This window comes from Melopsittacus undulatus, chromosome 7 (assembly GCF_012275295.1).
Source record: "Melopsittacus undulatus isolate bMelUnd1 chromosome 7, bMelUnd1.mat.Z, whole genome shotgun sequence".
Lineage (NCBI taxonomy): Eukaryota > Metazoa > Chordata > Aves > Psittaciformes > Psittaculidae > Melopsittacus > Melopsittacus undulatus.
The window spans coordinates 2,291,663-2,312,904 of NC_047533.1; the positions used below are offsets into that span (position 1 = coordinate 2,291,663).

The window sequence follows — 21,242 nt, forward strand, 5'->3', positions numbered from 1 at the left end:
TTATGCAATTAAAACAGAAAAGTCAATCTGCTGTAAAGATCTGCAGAGCCCTCAAATACTCAAAAGATGCTTTAATAGAATCATGGAATCCCAGACTGGTTTGGGTTGGAAAGGACCTTAAGATCATCCAGTTCTAACCCCCCCCACAATGGGCAGGGATGCCTCATGCTAGACCATGTCACCTAAGGCTACATCCAACCTGGCCTTGAACACTGCCAGGGATGGAGCATTTACCACTGCTTTTGGCAACCCATTCCAGTGCCTCACCAGCCTCATGGGGACAAACTTCTTCCTTATATCTAACCTGAACTTCCCGTTTCAGTTTGAGCCCATCACCCCTTGTCCTATCATTGCAGTCCATGATGAAAAGATAAATACAAGATGAAACTGCTGTGCCATGGACCAAACCTCTAAAATAAAAAGCCCCCAAACTAGTACATAGAGAGGGCAAAGAAAAACAACCTCTTTCTTTTTTGTCCCATTTTAGCTGGGTAAAAACACTGACCCCAATCCCTGATCCAGCAGAAGCTTCCATTCAAGAGGGCTGATAAATAAACACAAGAGAACCCAGTTGGCTGGATTTAATACAAATTGTGATGTTGAACTTGGTTTATAGACATCATCTGAGCCTTTCTCAAAGAGTTAAACTGAGTCCAGCATCACTCCTGAGACAAACATGCCTGGTTCCAATTCTTAACAGGAGACCTAAGCAAAATTGGACAGCAATTTGCAATTTTATATCCATTAAGCTGTGAGTTATGTGAGGCCAAGGAACATATTATTCTGGATTAATAGAAGGCCTGGAATGTTTTGCTTTCTAAGCTTCTTCCCCATCTTTAACCAAAGCTCAAGTATTGGAAAAAATGAACAAGTCCGAAAGTACACAGAATCCTCTCCTTCCTGACTAAAGGGTTAAGCCAAGCCTAAACCTTACAAAGCCCAGGATTTATTAAACATGCTGTTCAAACAGAACACATCTGCTATAGAAACATCCAGTTTGTCATCACAACTGAATTTTTGATGGGATAAATAAAAAAGTTTTAATTTCCCTCCTGTGGGGAGAACAGATCATTATACAAGTATGGCCACTACATGAATATTTCATGCTGAGGTTGAAAAGAGAAAACAACATAAAGTAAAAACTTGCTTAGAAATAAGAAAGAATGGTTACTTAACACAGAAACTGCATTCTGAAGTTATCTTAACATTCTGCCTGTGAAGTACAGAATCCCAGCCTGGTTTGTGTTGGAAGGGAGCTTAAAGCTCCTCCAGCTCCAACCCCTTCCACTGGAGCAGCTGCTCCAAGCCCCTGTGTCCAACCTGGCCTTGAGCACTGCCAGGGATGGGGCAGCCACAGCTTCTCTGGGCACCCTGTGCCAGCGCCTCAGCACCCTCCCAGGGAACAGCTTCTGCCTAAGAGCTCAGCTCAGTCTCCCCTCTCTTGGGCAGGTTCAAGCCATTCCCCTTGGCCTGTCCCTACAGGCCCTTGTCCCAAGCCCCTCTCCAGCTTTCCTGCAGCCCCTTTAGGCACTGGAGCTGCTCTGGGGTCTCCCCTTCAGGAGCCTTCTCTTGTCCAGGCTGCCCCAGCCCAGCTCTCTCAGCCTGGCTCCAGAGCAGAGCTGCTCCAGCCCTCGCAGCAGCTCCATGGCTTCCTCTGGCCTCTCTCCAGCAGCTCCACATCCATGCTCCAGAGCAGGATGCAGGACTGCAGTGTACATGGCTGGGTAAAGGGGAGCTTCTCTTCCACCTTCCTTTATATAATTTCATATCTTTGTTTCTTCTTCTTCACTGCACCTTCTCTGAACTCCAAATTCACAAATAAATGCTGCCCTCTTCTGGCTTTTCAAACTCACTGAACCCAATTCTTCCAAATAAAATTTAATCGTTTGGCTTTATTGTTTAAGAGCACTTATGGGGATATTTGTGCTTATAAAACAAATGGACATTACAAACAGCACAGCCAAACAAGTCAGCCCGGCTGCAGTTAAAACAAGAGCGTGCATTATACAAGTGGAGTTTCAGCAGGGTCCAGTGCTTGTAACTGTCCTAACAGCCTGCACTTTTGATAAATCATTGATTAAAACACACTTAAAGCATCAGGACAGCTTTATGGCTGAGATGGTAGAACAATATGCTTACCATTTAAGAAATAACTTTTAATAGCCAAGGTTAGGTTTGAACATTTGACCAAATAACTGCTGCTGTATTTGCCTGGAAATCACTGCACCAGCTCATATGCTTGGTAATGTATAGCGAGGTAAATGAGCCTCTGCTCATTACACATTCTTCTGCAGCACTCTTAGTAGCATTTGGTATAATCTACTCAGCATGGAAACGAGTCCATGACAGCTCTTTTTGTCTATCCAAGATGCTTTTTTATTATTATGATCATTTTTGTGACAACTTACCAATATCATACGCCATAAAATCGGAAGAGAAGCACTTTGCACCGTGGCTCATGGAGGTGTCGTTGTGCGTGTTTCCTCCAAACACCAGCATGGTTCCACTCACTATCACAGCCGTGTGCAAGTAGCGGAAAAATCTGCTGTCTTTAAGTATAGTCCTACAAAAATAAGGGGATATGTGTTAATAACACTGATTCGTAGCTGGAAAAGACAGGACCATCCATACATCTAAGTTGAAGCAGGTTTAGGGGATCAAAAAGGTGTGGGGGAAGTATTTAACTTCATTCCCATGCTGTTTAATTCCTTCTGTAATTTCATTCTCTCATCTGCCCACCTGCTTGCCAGTCTCTAGGAGAAATAATCGAGCAAAGCTTCTTTCCAAAGCTATGGAGCTGAAATCCATCAATTCCTTCCCTAGGCATTGCCAAGTTTTCACACTAACTGGGGTTTTGAGCATGATCGGCTAAACCTGCTGATTCAGGCACTGCCTGGGAACAGTCCAGTAATTTCATAGTAAGCATGAAATACTCATAGTAAATATTAAATAGTCATACAAATATCATAGTAACTCTACTTTTAGAGCAGCCTAAAGAATCCTTTCAAACTGGGCATCATTTGCTGCTCAAAACTAAAATAAACCTCCTATTTTAACGCAATCTGTGCAGTTGCTGACAAGCTTAATACCTGCAAAGCTCAAAGCCTCATCCATGACTAAATCATGGAGAGCATTAATCAGACTTGCTGCTCACATCACCTTTAGTCAGCTTGATCAATGGCACTGAATACAGAGGGTCACCTGTTGTGGAATTCCTCTCCTACCTTGAGAGGGTGGGATTGCAGGGAAGCCCTGATGTGGCCACATCCATACCATCATAGAACAGTTTAGGTTGGAAGGAAGCTTTAAAGCTCCTCCAGCTCCAACCCCTGCCATGGGCAGGGACCCCTTCCACTGGAGCAGCTGCTCCAAGCCCCTGTGTCCAACCTGGCCTTGAGCACTGCCAGGGATGGGGCAGCCACAGCTTCTCTGGGCACCCTGTGCCAGTGCCTCAGCACCCTCATGAGACTGGCAAAATAAAGGAAGTCGATGCTGCAGTGGTTTGGGGGAATACTGTCACATTTGTGATCATTTGCTGCCTATTCAGCCAGATTTGGCTGCTCATGGCTGAAGTAGAGGACTGAATGAACCACAGAAGGAAGCATGGCTATTCCTGGATGTATAATGGAGCAGGAAGGAAGGGTTTTGGCAATTAGTCACTGGTTACTTTACTCATCGTATGGACTCCCAGTTGTTGCAGAAGTACAGGCTATTTCTTACGTCTCACAGAAGAGATACGGTCACCCTAATTTACATGTGTAAATGTTCAAAATACAGTTCCCATGCTCAAAATTCAGTCTCCTTTTTGTCAGGAGCATTGAAAAACAACTTTCCGAATTGAGGAAAATGTATTTCACCTCCACAGCTCAAAGTTGTGAAGTTTTGCTGTAGGTTTTTAATAAAACTCACCTTTGGGCAGAAATAAATCACTGAAGATTTCAGCTTAAGAAATGAACATTACAGAGCCAGGAGAAAATGGGGTTATAATAGAAATCCTGTTGCAGATTTAACTGTGGAATGAATTATCACTCACTTGACTGCAGCAGCCACACTCATCTGCACAGTCTGTACTGCTGACAAGAAAATCCCAGCCAATGGTTTCTCTTTTCATCTTTAATACAACAATAGATTAAAATGGATTTCTCGGCTCATTCACAGCCTTGATTATATGTGATTACATGATTCCCTATTCATAAAGGGACATAACAATCACAGATAGAAGAGCACAGTGTCTACCTTGAATGCAGATAACTGTACTACTGCAACCTTATCCAATACCCCATCCTCCTGTCCATGACAAACACAGATGATGAGTGGCATACAGGAAGAAGAACTACTTACCACATACGGGTATCAACTTCATATTTGTACAAGTCATCTGCCAGCCTGTATTTGTTGGCACTGAATGCTTTGTAACCTCCATGGATATAAATGGATCTCGTATGTGTGTCATAAACACTACTGTGACCATACCCTCCTTGCACCAAAGCTCCACTCGTCTGTAAAATGCTCCATGTATTTGTGGCTGAGAAATGAAAAAGGTGATAGAATATGGTTAATTCATCCCCATTAATAAGAACTTGCTAACAAATCTCACTGTGGAACAAACTGGGTTTTCTCTTAACTGGGATCTAGACACTGTCTCTATCACTTCATACCCAGAAGTATCCTCCTTCAAGGAGTTTGTTGCCAAGAACTATTGTCAAGTATCTTTAATTAGAGCAGAAATATCTCTTCTACAGCCATTTCTTACATTCTTTTCAGACAAGCTAAGTAAAAATGAGGGGAAAAAACACAGAAATAATACATTGTATTTCAATGACATGAAAATGGCTTGATTTGGAATAGCACCCAAGAGCACTTTCATTTTATATCTATATATATATAAAGCCAGGCAGCACTGAAGACAAGTATGACTGCGAAGAACACTGCAGTTAAAAACTAATATGTGATTAATGGTCCTATATCTCACTCACTAAAATAACATTGGTTTGAAGCACTCTAGACATAATATAATGGCAGCTGAAACAAAAATGTCAAATTACATATCAAATCTCTGGAGCAAGTGCAGAATGAAAACCTCCCACAGGTTTCCCAACGCCAGGAAAGATCAGGCACACAAAAGGCAAAGGAATTAGATAGTCTACAAGGTCACATATGGGAAAACCAAATCACTGCCACACACATCCTGGTTTTCTCCAGGGGAGGAGAACTCACTCAACTGGACAGCAGTGGACTCAATAGAACCTCTGGATCAGGATGAACCAAAGGACAGAGATAACAGGTCCAATGAGCAGGTAGGGCCACTGTTTCTGGCAATAACCAATATATCCCTGTTGGGAACATCCTGTGCTTAACTGTGTTCTCTTGCAAGCAGAGCAAGGGACGTGGCTCCAGAGTGACATATCAGAGCAGCTAAGTTAGGCACAAGCTCAGTTCATCTGGAGATATTCCTACACTTCTCCACTGGCAATACCAGAAACCTTTGGACCCTAAAACCAGCGCCTCACCACCCTCACAGGGAAGAACTTGTGCCTAAGATCTCATCTCAAACTCCCCTCTGTCAGTTTAAAGCCATTCCCCCTTGTCCTGCCAGTACATGCCCTCTCTGGGTAAAACAACCTACAAGTCTAAATCTAAATCCTTCAGACATAAACCACTGACCAAGTCAAGACTAACTCTGGATCCAGCTCTGGCTCTCTGAGAAATTTAGAACACAAAGGGGTCCTTTCTAAACCTCATGACTCAATAAGAATTGACCTGCATATTCACTTCCTATTGAATCTCGTTAAATCATTGTCACATTTAACACCAAACTTGGTTAAAATCACTGTTCTGTATCAATATCTTGCCACTTCTCTCTTATGAGAGAAGAGAGACTCCATCTATGACAGGGCCCCACTCACTCAGGTTGTACTCCTGGACGTTGCTGATATACCCATAAAGAGGGCAGTGGCCAAAGATGACCAGCATGACTGCGCTGTCCCCTGGCCCGCTGATGATGTGAGCTGAGTGGCCAACAACTGCATACTGCTCCTTGGCTTGCGGTGTCACTTGAGCCCAGGTCTGGGTGGGAATGTGGAACACCCACAGCTGGCTGGTCACGTTCCCTGTCGCATCTATTTTTCCACCATACATGTAGATGTCATCCTGAAAGGAAGCAGATTTAACATTGAAAATAAAGGCAGTGAGTTTGGCATTAAGGAAACAGCTCAACTTGCTAATACACACATAATAAAGATGTTATGCTTTATCATCTCTCAGCATAAGCTCTTCTTCTCTCTCGAAGAGAAACATGCCCCCTTCACCAATCACATTTTATATGAAAGCACCCACAACTGCCAGGGTTTGTAGTTAATTCTGTAATGTCAGAATACCTAAAAGATACACAATTCACCCAGTATCAAGGTATGGAGAGGAAAGGTGTGTGGGGCAGGACTGGCCTTCAAGTAACAGACAGAAAAGCAATGGTTGGAAATACCCTTTAAGCTCATCCAGTCCAACCATTCCCAGCACTGCCAAGGCCAGCACTAACCCATGGCACTGAGGCCTTGTCTCCACGCTGTGTGAACACTTGCAGGGCCGGTGCCTGCAGCCCTGCCCTGGGCAGCCTGTTCCAATGCCTGAGCACCCTCTGGGGCAGGAAATGTTCCTCAGCTCCATCTAAACCTGCCCTGGTGCAGCTTGAGGCCAGTTCCTCTTGTCCCATCCCTTGTTCCTTGGGAGCAGAGCCCAGCCCCTCCTGGCTCCATCCTCCTCTCAGGCACTTGCAGGGAGCCATCAGGTCCCCCCTGAGCCTTCTCTTCTCCATCTGAACCCCCCAGGTCCCTCAGCCGTTCCCCATCTCTCTTGTGCTCCAGGCCCTGCACCAGCTCCATTCCCTTCTCTGGTCCCGCTCCAGCCCCTCAATGTCTCTCTTGGAGTGAGGATTCCAGAGCAGAACACAGGATTCAAGGTGCAGCCTCCCCAGTGCCCAGTGCAGAGGCACAATCCCTGCCCTGGCCCTGCTGCCGCACTGGTGCTGATACAGGCTATATAGTGGAGCCTGGAGAATAATTCAGCTATCAAAAGGAGGCAAGATGTGCCTACTTTGGGGTGAGCTGACTTGCCCTTTGGATTTCACTACCTGTCCTGACTAGGTCTGTTTTCACTATAAATGGAGCTTCAGAGGGTCTCAAAGGCACTCAAAGTTAGCACCTGAAGTCAGTCTGAAGCCCTCCCACAGCTTGCAAACGCAAGCAGCAGAAGATAGCTGATAAGAAAGGCAGTTATGATGGAAATGCCTGTGTATGTAAATTAAAAGTACTTTGTCTACCAAGTCCAAGTTAATGTACTGACAAAAAATGAGCACCCTTTGCAACAAAAAGAGCCAGGATAGTTATAGTAAAGATCCTGTAAAAGCTAGGTTCCAAAACCCTATCCAGTCTCCTTTGTGAGGGTTCTCCAGGCATCTCGGAATCCACCGAAGTGTGTAGTGGACCACTGTCTCCGTATGGACAAGGTGGCAACCTTGGAAAAGGAAATTCTCTATTATAGCTGGTGCTTCCTGGGAACTTCCTGGGAACTGCTGCCCATCATTGGTGATAAACCACTCACCATTCCCTGCTTTCCAACAGTTACTGTGCATTGAGCCCTCACAGGTGGGGATTTCCATCCTCTCAGGTTCCTCAAGTGTTCTGTTTGTGAGCAGTGCTGCCTGGAGTTGCTTCAAGTGTTTCTAATTATGCTCTACATAGGCTTGCAGTGTACTGAGCTAATTAACATTTCAAAACCAAAGGTCAGTAAAGGATGAGCTCATTTCCTTCTCAAAGACCTTGCCATCCTGCTCTCACAGGTCTGTACCCACAGCAAGGCATGCAGGTGAGGAATGAGGTGAGCAACAGGCAAATCCACTTCTGGTTTCAGATGCTGGAAGAACACATCCATGGGTCTAATGCAGAAGCAAAGCAGGCTCCGTAAGTCCTTAATTCACCAGCTCTGATTTGGTGCCTTGGACAAGGGTGCTCAGGAACATATTTATGTGGTCTACACAAAAGGCTGATGGGGAAGCAGATGAACTCCAGCAGACTCCAGACATCAGGCATGTCTTGTAAGCACAGACAGCAAGGAAATAATGCACTCACTGACCTCAGTCAGCCTTAATATCTCTGAGGAAAGGGCAAAGGAGCAACACACAGCAAAAGCACTACAGAATTCCACTGACACCAACACAAGGACTGCCTGGAGCACAAGTACACATAGGGCCAATCATGGACAAGCCTTGAATGAGAAATGCTTCTCCCAAAGCAAAACTGATTTGTTCCAAGGGGTGAGCAGAAGAAGGGAAAACCAGCTGGGAAGTGAGGCTGCAGCACTGAACTTACCTCATGTAATGCCAGGGAATGACCATATCTCATCTCTACTGAGTTCACAGTGTTGGCCAGTGGGAGCCACTCTTCAGATATCAGATCATACCTGTATAATACAAACTGAATTCACCTTCTGAGATGTACTGAAGTTAAGAAACTGACTGCTTGTGGGAATGCCAATGCATTGTCTATTAAGCTAGGACTTAACTTATACCACATGGTCCACCCAGAACAGCAGAACAACTTTACACTAAGCTCAGATAAGTTCCAACTACTTGATTAAATAAAACCTGCCCTGGTTTTAAAGGCACTTTTTAATTATGCTTTTGTCATTCAAGTGTATTTTTGCTGTGAACTTGAAACAAGATAAACCCTCTGCCCTGAAAATGGCCTGTGGCTTTCGAGATAAAAGCATGAACTATGCTTGCCCAGGCTGACAGCTTTAGAAGATAAAATCACCTCTGAGAGAGCACTCAATGAAGCCACAGGGTATATACTGAAAACTCAGGCATGACTTTGAAACAGTAAATTGTGGATGTGATCAGCAACTTAAGGGTGCATCGTGCATGTAATTCTATAACTAAGGGTGCATTTTCAGCTCCTCTTGAACTTCCTCTACAGGAACTATAACCTCTGGACCCAAATACAGGACACATAGCTCATGCTTAGGCCCTTTAAAGTGAGGTATGCAGGTAACCTTGATAAAGAAAACCCAGCTTTTGCCTAAATCTGCCCAAATCCCATCAAGCACAAGAGGAACCTGAAATGTTTGGGCTTTTCTTTCTGTTTGGGTTGTTTGCTTTTATATTTAATGAGGGATTTCCATTTGCTATCTTAGTTACTGTTAAATCTCTTAATTGCATACATGTCATCATCCCAAATGTCAATACCTGTTTGGCATCCCAACCATTATGGGTAAACATCTATAGCAATCAGTATGCATTAATTAAGGAACCAAGCACTCTGAAGTCGCACAGATATAATAGAAAGAAGGGCTAATAACACTGAAGCAGACCTCCCCTCTTGGAATGCAAGATATAATCTTGGAATACTAGATATAATCAAGGAGAGAGCCTAGAAATCCACAGTGAACAGTTAAATGCTGTCAGAAGCCAATGAATCAAAGATTCACTGAACATCAGGAACCTCATACCTTTCCTCTTCCAAAATTAGCACCCTTCAGCAACGTTTTCCCACCCCTCAATCATGAATCCCAGTTTTTATTAGGGCTGTTTTCCCCTGGGGACAAAGCACAGCATGTCAGATGGCATCTGCTAAAAATAATCCCCATATCTGAGTTCCTCTACTTAGACTTTATTATCTGGGTTTATACTCACGCTAAAACCTTCTGAGAGTCAGAATGATTGAAGACATAGCCTCCAACAATCCACATTTTATTGTCGTGGATGACTGTTTTGTGAGATGCTCTAGGAAGTTTGGGAAGAGAATATTCCTCCCGGGTCCAAAATGACTGGTTGGCAGGAACAGGGATTGAACAGCCAGGACCTGGGAAAATAAGGTTTTAAAATCAGGTTGATTCCTTTCCAAAGCCTGTATTTAGCTAAAGGTCAATAACCTGCACCAAGGGTGACAAACAGGTAATAGAGCTCAGCTCTCCCCTCCTGTGATTTGAAGCAGCACGATGCATACCCCTTCCCCCTCCACACTAACTGGGTATCTTCAGCACTTTCCTACCTACCATGTGCCCACCACAAAAGCCCCAACACAGCTTGCAAAAGCTTCAGAATTGCTGCTCAGCAGCATGCTGTAAAAACCCAAGGGTCTATAACTCTCTTCCCCTCTTTTTATTCCTCTCCTTCCCAGTCATGAACTGCTCACTTCTTTTTTCCTGTATTTCTGCTGCTTTCAAAGCCATCTTCCTCACTGCCAGGCAGTTCCCTGTGACCTCTCCATGCTGTCAGTGACCAACCAGACTCCAGAAAAGCCTCGAAGGCACTAAACTGCATAAAAGGAAGACCAACAGAAATGATACAAGGGCTGGAGCAGCTCTGCTCTGGAGCCAGGCTGAGAGAGCTGGGCTGGGGCAGCCTCACAAGAGAAGGCTCCTGAAGGGGAGACCCCAGAGCAGCTCCAGTGCCTAAAGGGGCTGCAGGAAAGCTGGAGAGGGGCTTGGGACAAGGGCCTGTAGGGACAGGCCAAGGGGAATGGCTTGAACCTGCCCAAGAGAGGGGAGACTGAGCTGAGCTCTTAGGCACAAGCTCTTCCCTGGGAGGGTGCTGAGGCGCTGGCACAGGGTGCCCAGAGAAGCTGTGGCTGCCCCATCCCTGGCAGTGCTCAAGGCCAGGTTGGACACAGGGGCTTGGAGCAGCTGCTCCAGTGGAAGGGGTCCCTGCCCATGGCAGCGGTTGGAGCTGGAGGAGCTTTAACCTCCCTTTCAACCCAAACCATTCCATGATCTTCCCACCACCTGCTCTTTCATAAAGCTCCATCTGATTCATCACATCCACATTTCTTTTCTATCCTAGAGGCTCTCACTATTCCCACCTCATTTATTCCTGAACACTTCTGGATGCCTCTGGCTGTTTCTTTACACACTTCCATGTTCTGTGGTACCCTCCAGCCTTTTAGTTTCCTAGGGCTGGCAAAGAGATGAGCTTTATGAACCCTTCCATCCCAAACTAGTCCATGATTCTGTGATAAGGGGATGTGGTCTCCCCAGCTGAGTACAAGCCCTGAAGTACACTTGTGGCTGGTTTTATATCCAAGAGGCAGATGTGCTAACATCAGTACCTGGTTCCTTCTCATCAGGATGCTCATTTTGGTAACCTGGATTCTTTCCACACTGCCTAACACACTGCCAGTTTCTGCAGCACAGCTCAGTGGTGGAAGGAGGTGCTGCCAGTGCTGAAGCTGACTGCATTTCATATAAGACTAATTCATGCACATCAGTCTATCTTTGCAAAGGGAATATGCAAGTTTGGTCCAAACTGTTGCTAAGATAGGGCTGTCCAGCACAGCTGACATGAAAAGGCATTTTGTGTGTTTAAAAAGGTTAATGCTGGTACCAGGCTCAATCTGCTTTAGGTACACAGGAACAAGGTTTAAGGCTTTTATCCGATGCCTGTACACAACAGGTTGGTACTTTTAAAAGCACCAATCTGTAACAGTTCCTTTTAAAAGCACCAACCTATAATAGTTGCTTTTAAAGGCATTTAATACAAATCAAGTATGATCTTTTGGTATAAAAACAATGCTCTGCTTCTAGCTAAAATGCTTCTAGCTGAAATGCTAATATATGTCCAGCAGAACACTCAAACACTCTGAATTAACCTGAAAGAGCATAGATAAGGCATCAAACATTGATCAGGAGACTCACCTTGCCAGCCTGCAGAGCACAAACATGCCTTGGTATCATTGAAGTTGCAGTGTCCTCTCTCAGGTGCCCCACAGTCATCTGCGCAATAGGGAATATCACAAGCTTCTCCCTTCCAGTATTTGGCACATTCACATTCCAGAGCATTGCTGCTGTTATTGAGCTTGCACTCCCCTCGGCCCGAGCAATTATTGGGACACATATTGAAACTGCAAACATCAGGGAAAGGAGCTCTGTCAGTAATGAAACAGATTCCCAAGCTGTTGCTCTTATTAATGAGTACAATATAGAAGTTACTACAGCTGTGTGTTAACGTACAAACCCACAAGAGCTCCTCATCTACAACCTGAGGTCATGGACCTGCAGGGATTTGTTGCCTATCATCTATACAGCTACTCACCTAATGAGTTAAACTTACAACTCCTCTGAAACAAGTATCAATGTTTCTAGCCATTGGTGATGCGAATGAATTGCCTTAAAACACCCAACAGTGAGGAGTTTAATCAGTGCATAAGGCTTTTGTGGTGTCTATGCAATTTATACTTAAACTACTCACAATTAGGTGCTATTCTGGGATCAGCTATGCAAGGGAACACACTTGAAATGAATCCCGAGCCAAAGATGGGTCTGTTTTGCATCATTTCTAATTATACAGTATCTGTAATGTAGCTGGGCAACACCAGACACATCCTTGGTGAAGATCCAGATTCAGAGATCCTATTCATTTCTAAATTCCAGTTTTTGACAGGGCATCAATCAGCATAACTCACAATATCCTGACTGTCATGTGACAAGTGGAGTCACTGGCTCCAAGACCCTAACTTCACTAGTGCTTGTTGGGTCCCTGCCCGTGGCAGGGGTTGGAGCTGGATGGGATTTAAGCTCCCTTCCAACCCAAACCAGGCTGGGACTCTCTGAAACTGAAAAGGAACAGATACATCTTTTTATCTGCTGCCTGCAGAAGTATTAGCAAACCTTATGACCAGAACACATAGGACATTAACACCCCCCCCCCAAAAAAAATACAAACAACCCAGTACTTGTATTTGAAATAATCAATAAGAAGAGTTAACGAAATAAAAGAGTATCTGAAAGGAATTTATAACCGGCACGTTATTCCCGAAGAGATCATCCCCCTTGTACCGTAAGGGTGCAATGCACACAACGGGCAGTAGATGGTGACATGGTTTATGGGATCAACCAGACTGTGACAACGCTGCAGCCGCAGCGGCTGTTCCAAGCAATCTGTGGGTTACATTTCCTTCGGGAGCTCTCGAGGGGTGCTGGATACCCCACACTTTTCAAAGGCTAAGAGTCCACTGTACATTTATGTGCTTGTGAAAGCACCAAGATGGGTGTTCAAACCCCTCATGTGAAGGAGAACATTCAATTTTTGCACAATTCCCGTTGTGACCAAGGATTTCTTCTTGAAATAAGTGATGAGAACTTCTGCAATTTACACCCAAATTCACATCTCCCACAGCAGCATGAGCACGAATTGGGCTTTGAACGTTTTTGTTCCTACATATACATGATCCTCACAGGAAGCTGGATATTCTATCTCTGTTAGTATGTCCACACTGGCATCATTTAATTCCAAACAAAACTTTTCCAAAAGCAGTCGATGAATTAGAGAATACCCTAGAACAATTTATAAAAGCTTATCAATAAGGATTAAATGTATATTAGTAGTCTATGTCTCCCTTGGAGGTATGGGTTCCCTGCCCATTGGCAGGGGGGTTGGAACTGGATGCTCTTAAGGTACTCAACCCCAACTATTCTATGATTCGAAACAGAACAATCTGCCTATAACATTTAATATATGAAGCAAAGACCATAGCAAAAAGGATGCCAGAGTAAGTGATTCAATCCAAGGACTTAGTAAGAGCATCCCAAAGAAAACTGCTTGAGCATCCTCAACTGCAGGCACAGTCCAGTGTCCCAAGGCAAACGTGCTTAGGCATAGGTGTGTTTGCTCAGACGTATCTATGCAGAATGCATAAGAACACCCACGTGCACAATACACATCAATTCTGGTTGACTGAATACAACCAAACACAGCTAATAACATAAAATACACAACACGATGCCTTTCAGAGCAAACATTTGCCCACGCTTGCAATTGACAACTGAAGGTAATGTCGAGTACATTACAGTTATTAGCTGCTGCAAGGCTATAATAAAGATACAAATATAAGTATAAATATCTACTCATAATGATGTGCTTCAGTGGCAATTGCTTTATTTCAGGACAGAACTGAGAAAAGAGAAACCTCCTTTACTCAACCTGCAGCATCACTCTGAAGCGGGACTACTTACTTATATGTGATGTTAAACCCTGTTAAATTATAAGCAGCATCGCTGAAGAAGTGCAGAAGAGCATATCCAGAAGTAGCTACAACTTCTGGTACCGTTTCATTGCTCTCTTTCTCAGGAACAATAAGACCACTGGAAAAGAAGAAAAAGAAAACAACGTTAGAAGGGAGACAAAAGGGAGCAAAGCAACAACAAGAAATGTATCAGTATTAACAAAACAGTTTAAACTGAAGGTATTTATGTGCATTCGTAGTAAAATGAATTTGAGTAATCACCATTTTCATAGAGCAGTGTTCTCAGATTGTTTTTCTTTAACAGCACTCCTTAAGTACTCCAACACCTGACCAATGTGAACATGGATAGCCAACCAACCCTCAGAACAAGCCCAGTCTCAGAGGTGTAAGAACCCTTAAGACCATCTCAAGAAGATAAAGCCACATTCTTTAGGGATCTGTTTATTAAGCCCTCTTGCTTGGCTTAATTATCTGCACTACAGCAGCCATGTCACTGACCAAGGAATGCAGACAACTTGGGATGTAGAGGCTATTGAGGCTATCACTCGTTCTACAAGAAGGAATGGCTGCAGAAAGAAGTGTAAATACAAAACCCTGAAGTGATCAACGTGGCTCTCCTGAAAGGTAAATGTGGATTCGAAGTATTCCATCCCTGGAATTACTCAAGGCAAGGCTGGACAGGGCTTAGCAACTGCTCCAGTGGAAGGTGTCCCTGCCCGTGGCAGGGGGTTGGAACTGGAGGAGCCTTAAGATCCCTTCCAAAGCAAACCATGCTGTGATTCTATCATCTTCCCACCACCCGCTGTCTTATAAAGCTCCATCTGACTCACCACACATCCACATTTCTTTCCTATCCTAAAGACTCTCACACTCTATTCCCACCTCACTCATTGCTTCACACTTCTGGATGTCTCTGGCTGTTTCTTTACATCCTTCCATGTTCCGTGAGATCCTCCAGTCTTTTAGTTCTCCAGGGCTGGCAGAGAGAAGTGAGGATGCTGGGCAAGACTACTTACAGTGTTTGAGACTGGACACAGTATAGACCCATACAATGATCTGCCAAAAGAACTGGAGTAAGCTGACACAGAGACTGAATGTCTCCTGAATAGAGTAACTACTACCTATTTACCAATTGTAGCAAATAGTTTGTATATGAAAGGGAATGCTTATCCCTCTTAACAGAAGCCTGACAACAAGAGAAAGTAGTCGATTCTTCCCTCACACAAAAGACATAAGAGCAAGCATAAATTTGAAGTCTATTGAATTTATATTCTCAAGAGCCTTTATCTAAGCAAAGAATGCTGTTTACCATCAACTAGTCATATCAGCTCTCATTCCCTCCTACAGAAGCATCTTTCCTCAGCCTCAGCCCTACTCACAGAGGCAAAGTTGAAGCTTTTTGACAAACAGGGGGGACTTCACATCCCAGAGAGGAGCATTTCATGCCGAGAACCAAAGGCAGCCCCAGAAAGGCTTGGGAAAGCTGCCAAGCCTGGTTTTGTGCCCTGTGACTTCTGAATATCCGAGGGTACCACTGACTAAAAACCAACGATGTAAAGAATTTTCCCCCCTGAAAAGAACTTTTCCTCTTCTTACATCTATTCAGAACCGAAAGCAAATGCAGTTGAGGACAGGATAAATGAGTTTCCATTCCCAAAGAAAACACTCACAGCTCTCCACAGCAGCCCATTCATATTGCCTGCAAAGTGCTCTTTTGTGACCTGAATTTTGCTGTTCAAATGCAACAGAAGACACTGCTGCACTCGAAGGATCACTGAGTGTCTGTTATTCTTTCTAAAAGCTTTTGCTATAGAAGTTAGAATCATAGAAAGGATGACAGAATCACACAATACATCACAGAATCCCAGCCTGGTTTGGGTTGGAAAGGACCTCAAAGCTCCTCCAGTTCCAACCCCTGCCACGGGCAGGGACCCCTTCCACTGGAGCAGCTGCTCCAAGCCCCTGTGTCCAACCTGGCCTTGAGCACTGCCAGGGATGGGGCAGCCACAGCTTCTCTGGGCACCCTGTGCCAGCGCCTCAGCACCCTCCCAGGGAACAGCTTCTGCCTCAGAGCTCAGCTCAGTCTCCCCTCTCTTGGGCAGGTTCAAGCCATTCCCCTTGGCCTGGCCCTACAGGCCCATCTCAGTCTCCCCTGTTTCAGTATGAACCCATCACCCCTTGTCCAGTCCCTGATGAAGGGTTGAAGTTGGGGATGTTTGCACCAGCACTGACAGATGAAGGGGTTACCTACATCTGGACAAGGCTGCAAACAGCCCTTTCTGCACAATGTATCTTCCTGTGGACAAAAAGAAATCCTTCATTTTACCAACACGCCATAATACCAGAGTAACCTGATCCCATGTTTTGGCCAAACAACTCCAGCACATTTGCTGACATGCAGCTCAAGAAGTATTTCCCTGTGAGAAAGCCAGCTGTTCATGTCCTATTGCAGACCTCAAGGATACAGGGTTAAGAGGTAAAATTCACTGCCTTTTGCTCCATGTGTAAGAGCCTATTCCATAGGTTTGTGATGTGAAGATCATCTCTCCCAAAAGACCATCTCCTGCAATGCTGAAGAACAAAAGGGCTAATAAACTTCACTTTGCTATTGGGTTCATAGTTTCCCTTTGTAATGCAAACTGTAGATGTGTGTGCCACGGGAAAACAGACAAGTGAACACAACTGAGGGTAAGGCAAAGTGCAGCTGGGGGACAGGAGAAAATTCCTTTGTTCTGGTTTATTCTTCTCCAGTCTTATTCTTGCAGTGCTCATCACTGATATTACAGGGCAATCTAGGAAGACTCTGGAGAGGGGAAAATAATAACAGCAAAGAATAAAAGTCCAGAGTGAAGAGTGGCAGTGAGAGAAGACAAAGATCCCTCCCAATAACCTTTCCTAATAAAGGGAATAGCACTGGACAGTTTGTTTTCTCTTACAGATCTTGATTTGGGATCTGTTTCAGATGAAGGCAGGTACCTCCATAGCAGATGCTCTCACCGCATCTCCCACTTGCTCCTTTTCTTTCCTTCTCCTGATGATACACACGTAAATATGTTAAAGAGGACGTTATCCCACCTCCACCAGCTCAAAACAGCCGGATAAAACCTATGGAGATTGTAATTTCTTCCAGAGAAAGCCATGAGGGAGCCGAACACAACAACAATCAGGTCCATGAAAGGTAGAACCTTGAAAGCCACAAATAAACCAGTGTGTGCACAGCAGCCTTTTGAATACACCAGCACAAGCAGACTTTATGTGATCTGCCCCGAAGAAAAGCCCAGACAGAATCAGAACGATCAAGGATTATGCAAAACTCCCTTTAAACTCCAACCCGGAATGTCTTGGAGCTTGGCTGGCCCAGAGCAGCTATTTCACAACGTCCCCTTTCTGTTTCTTTTCATGAGGTTTCCAAACATTTCACAATCATCACTACTCCAAAGCAAATAAATACTCCTACTCAGTTAAGCTGTCTAATGACGTTATTCCTCACACACTGAAAGGCAAGCCTCTGCTCTGCCCTGAAACAGCTCCTGTGTAACGTGTGCTGGGCTTGCAGTCAGTGGCACAGTGAGAAAGAGCATCTCCAACTTTCTCCATCACCATGCATATGCCACTTCCTTTGTTCTCTCCGCTACACCATAGAAAATAATGGCCATTATTTCAAGCAAAGAGCATCTCCTCTATTATTTTTCCTTCATTTGCTATGCAAGCAGCATGGTGATGGTGTATTCATCATTTTCTCCTGAGACACAACCTGCCAGAGTGGCAGAGATCAAAAGCACAAGAAGATCTGCTGAGAAGAAAAGAGCCACAAAGGAAGAAGATGGGAGCCATGAAAGGAAAGGATGAAAAGACAGTGTATGGATCATAGAACAGGGTGGATTGGAAGGGACCTTCAAAGGTCACCTAGTCCAACCCCCCTGCAATGAGCAAGGATATCTTCAACTAGATCAGATTGTATGGATCATGGAGAAGTGAAAGGATAAAGAGGATAGTGAAAAATCAGTATTTTCAATCCACCAAAATGCAATGTTAAGCAATGCTCTTCCCCTAAGTTTTCAATACTTTGATCCATCTGGCCACACACATAAGCAAAACGACACCATTTCTCCCTAATTAAAACAGTTCATGCATCTCACCTTATACACACAACGACAAGACTGAAAATAAACAAGCCCAAAATAGGAATGACAAGAGACTACAAGTAAATCAGTGCCAAAACATCCAAAAGGGAGGGAGAAAATAAGGAGACCTCAAATTTATTCTCTTAAAGGAAAAGCTCCAATACTCGTGCAGCAAAATGACTCCCAGACTTGAAGGAAACAAAGCAATCACCCTCTGTACCTGGCCGGATCACAGAGCACATCTTGCTGAAACATGTGCAATGGACATGGACAATAAGGATGTGATTGGTGAGAGCCAACATGGCTTCACTAAGGGTAAATCATGCCTGATAAATTTGGTGGCCTTCATAGTGGGGTTACATTGGTGGATAAGGGAAGAGTGATTGGTATCTACATGCACTTGGGCAAACCATTAGACTCTGCCCCATACAGCACCCTTGACATCGCAAACATCTCTAAACTGGAGAGGCAGGGATTTGATGGATGGACCACTCAGTGGATAAGGAATTAGCTGAACAGTCACACTCAAAGAGCTGTGGTCAAAGGCTCCATGCCCAATATGAGAGCAGGGACAAGTGGTGTTTCTCAGGGATTGGTGTTGGGACTGGCACTGTTCAACATCTCTGTCAGCAACATGGACAATGGGATCGAGACCCTCAGCAAGTTTGCCAGCAATACCACACTGTGTGGTGAGGTCCACAAGCTGGAAGGAAGGGATGGGATCCAGAGGGACCTGAACAGGCTGGAGAGGTTGGACTGTGTGAATATCATGCAGTTGAACCAGACCAAGTGCAAGGTCCTGTCCCTGGATGGAGAAGTCCCAATGAGGAGGACTTGGGGATGGTGGCTGACCTCTTGGAACAGGTCCAGAGGAGGCCATGGAGCTGCTGCGAGGGCTGGAGCAGCTCTGCTCTGGAGCCAGGCTGAGAGAGCTGGGCTGGGGCAGCCTGGACAAGAGAAGGCTCCTGAAGGGAAGGGAGACCCCAGAGCAGCTCCAGTGCCTAAAGGGGCTGCAGGAAAGCTGGAGAGGGGCTTGGGACAAGGGCCTGGAGGGACAGGCCAAGGGGAATGGCTTGAATCTGCCAAAGAGAGGGGAGACTGAGCTGAGCTCTTAGGAAGCAGTTCTATCACCTTTGTTGCCATTACAGTGAAGAAGTACTTTAAAAGTCAAAAAGTTATTTTAGTTCCTAGTGCTGGAGAGGCAGACCATGCTAGCGGCAATAGTGCAAATCCCCTTCCTTGATTAAACCTAAAGACCGTTCTTCTCATCCAATACCCATGCAGCTCGGTACAGGATACCTGAATCAACGAAAACAAACTTAAGAGTCTTCAGAAACAGTTTAAAAGAATCAAGCAAGTGAGGAAGTGAAGCAACTTTCTGCTCTCAACTTCCTTGATGCGCTTTGATTTAACTCGGAGGATTTATCTGTTCCAAACCCTAAAATAGCATCTCTCTCGCTCCACCCCATCAAACTGATTTGGTGGTTTTGAAGGGGATTACAGGTTTAGTGAACAAAAGCAAATCTGATACAATGCATTTATAATTCTCTGAGAAATCTGACTTTCAACCACAAAGACACTTTGATTAATCAATCCCCATGCAATCCAAGGATTAGATGGCTTACGGAGTAAATGTGAACAAGGGAACGTCACTCAGCAGGTACATCTCTAGCAAAACCACAAATACATTTGCTTCTCACCTTATACCAATCCCTTCTTTTATTCAATATTCCAGAAGTTATTGGGGATACAAAGAAAACGAATAGAGCAAAAGAATGAATATGTAGAGGACAGGCTGCTCCATGAACTGTGTGATCATGATGACTGTATTGCAACACGGTCCAGCACAGGGTTTTAATGTCATATAGAATCCCAGACTGGTTTGGGTTGGAAGGGACTTTAAAGCTCCTCCAGCTCCAACCCCTGCCACGGGCAGGGACCCCTTCCACTGGAGCAGCTGCTCCAAGCCCCTGTGTCCAACCTGGCCTTGAGCACTGCCAGGGATGGGGCAGCCACAGCTTCTCTGGGCACCCTGTGCCAGCGCCTCAGCACCCTCCCAGGGAACAGCTTCTGCCTAAGAGCTCAGCTCAGTCTCCCCTCTTTCAGCTTCAAGCCTAACCAAGCAACCCAAACCATTCTATGATTATGAGGGCAGCCAAGCACTGGGCACTGCTCCAAAGGATCAATGAGATTTCCATCCTTTAGAGAAATTGCCCACCTCAGTGGGCAAAGTCTTGAGCAAGGGGCTGAACCTACACGACACTGACTTTGAATTATCAGACCAGGGTCCCTTCCAACTCGGACATGTTCTGCACCTACACTCAAATCTGGGTGGACAAGTGTCACATCCACCTGCAAGTAACAAAAGGAAGGTGAGTAGCTCCTGTTTTCTGAGGGCACAAGAAGCACCATAGCTCAGCAAGAAGCCATAGGGCAGCCACTGCCATCCATCAGAGCCGTCACCAAGACATCCATCTGCCAACCTGAACTGTCCATTTGGCAACCAGGACCATCCACCTGACAACCAGGACCATCCATTTGGCCACCAGACCCATCCATTTGGCCACCAGACCCATCCATCTGGCATCAGACAGCAACCACGAGGTGCTCCCAAGCAGCTTCACCCCCGGTGTCAAGGGATGAGCCACGGCCAAAGGTCTTGCACAAGAAGCATTGGTTTTAAAGAGGAAAACACCCCCAACTGCCCAGCACAAAGTGAAACTAAAGGTGCAAAAGCAGCTCCAGTCAATGTTTAACATGGAATCGAGTTAAAAAAGTTCACAGATGATGAGTGCAGGTCACCTGCATCAGATTGCTTCATTCTGTGCAGAACACGCTGGACTCTCCACTTCCTCCCCATTATTTTAGTGCATTTCTGCAGCAGCACATTTACCCACCCTCCTGTTGCCTTTAATCACAAACATCAACCAGCAAAGATATTTTTAACCAAGCCTGATAGAAAACCCTTTAATAGCAAAACAGCTTCACGTAGAGGCCCAGACTGCCCCAGGGGCAGTCAGACTACCAGCAGTTTAGTAAACAGCTTCTACAGACACTTGCACTGTGCAAATGTTTGCATTATGCAAAGATGCAGCACAGCTTAAAA

General features: G+C 45.0%; 1 protein-coding gene across 1 annotated transcript in view; it reads right to left on the minus strand.

Moving 5' to 3' along the window:
* The window catches only part of ATRN (attractin), a 173,494-nt gene that overhangs the window by 104,004 nt on the left and 48,248 nt on the right, over positions 1 to 21,242 (minus strand). The window contains exons 4-10 of the mRNA XM_034064576.1: positions 14,002 to 14,130; positions 11,686 to 11,891; positions 9,686 to 9,854; positions 8,364 to 8,454; positions 5,907 to 6,150; positions 4,342 to 4,525; positions 2,409 to 2,563 (exon numbers count right to left, since the gene is read on the minus strand). Coding sequence (XP_033920467.1) covers positions 2,409 to 2,563; positions 4,342 to 4,525; positions 5,907 to 6,150; positions 8,364 to 8,454; positions 9,686 to 9,854; positions 11,686 to 11,891; positions 14,002 to 14,130 — 1,178 coding nt within the window. The remainder of the gene's footprint in view (positions 1 to 2,408; positions 2,564 to 4,341; positions 4,526 to 5,906; positions 6,151 to 8,363; positions 8,455 to 9,685; positions 9,855 to 11,685; positions 11,892 to 14,001; positions 14,131 to 21,242) is intronic.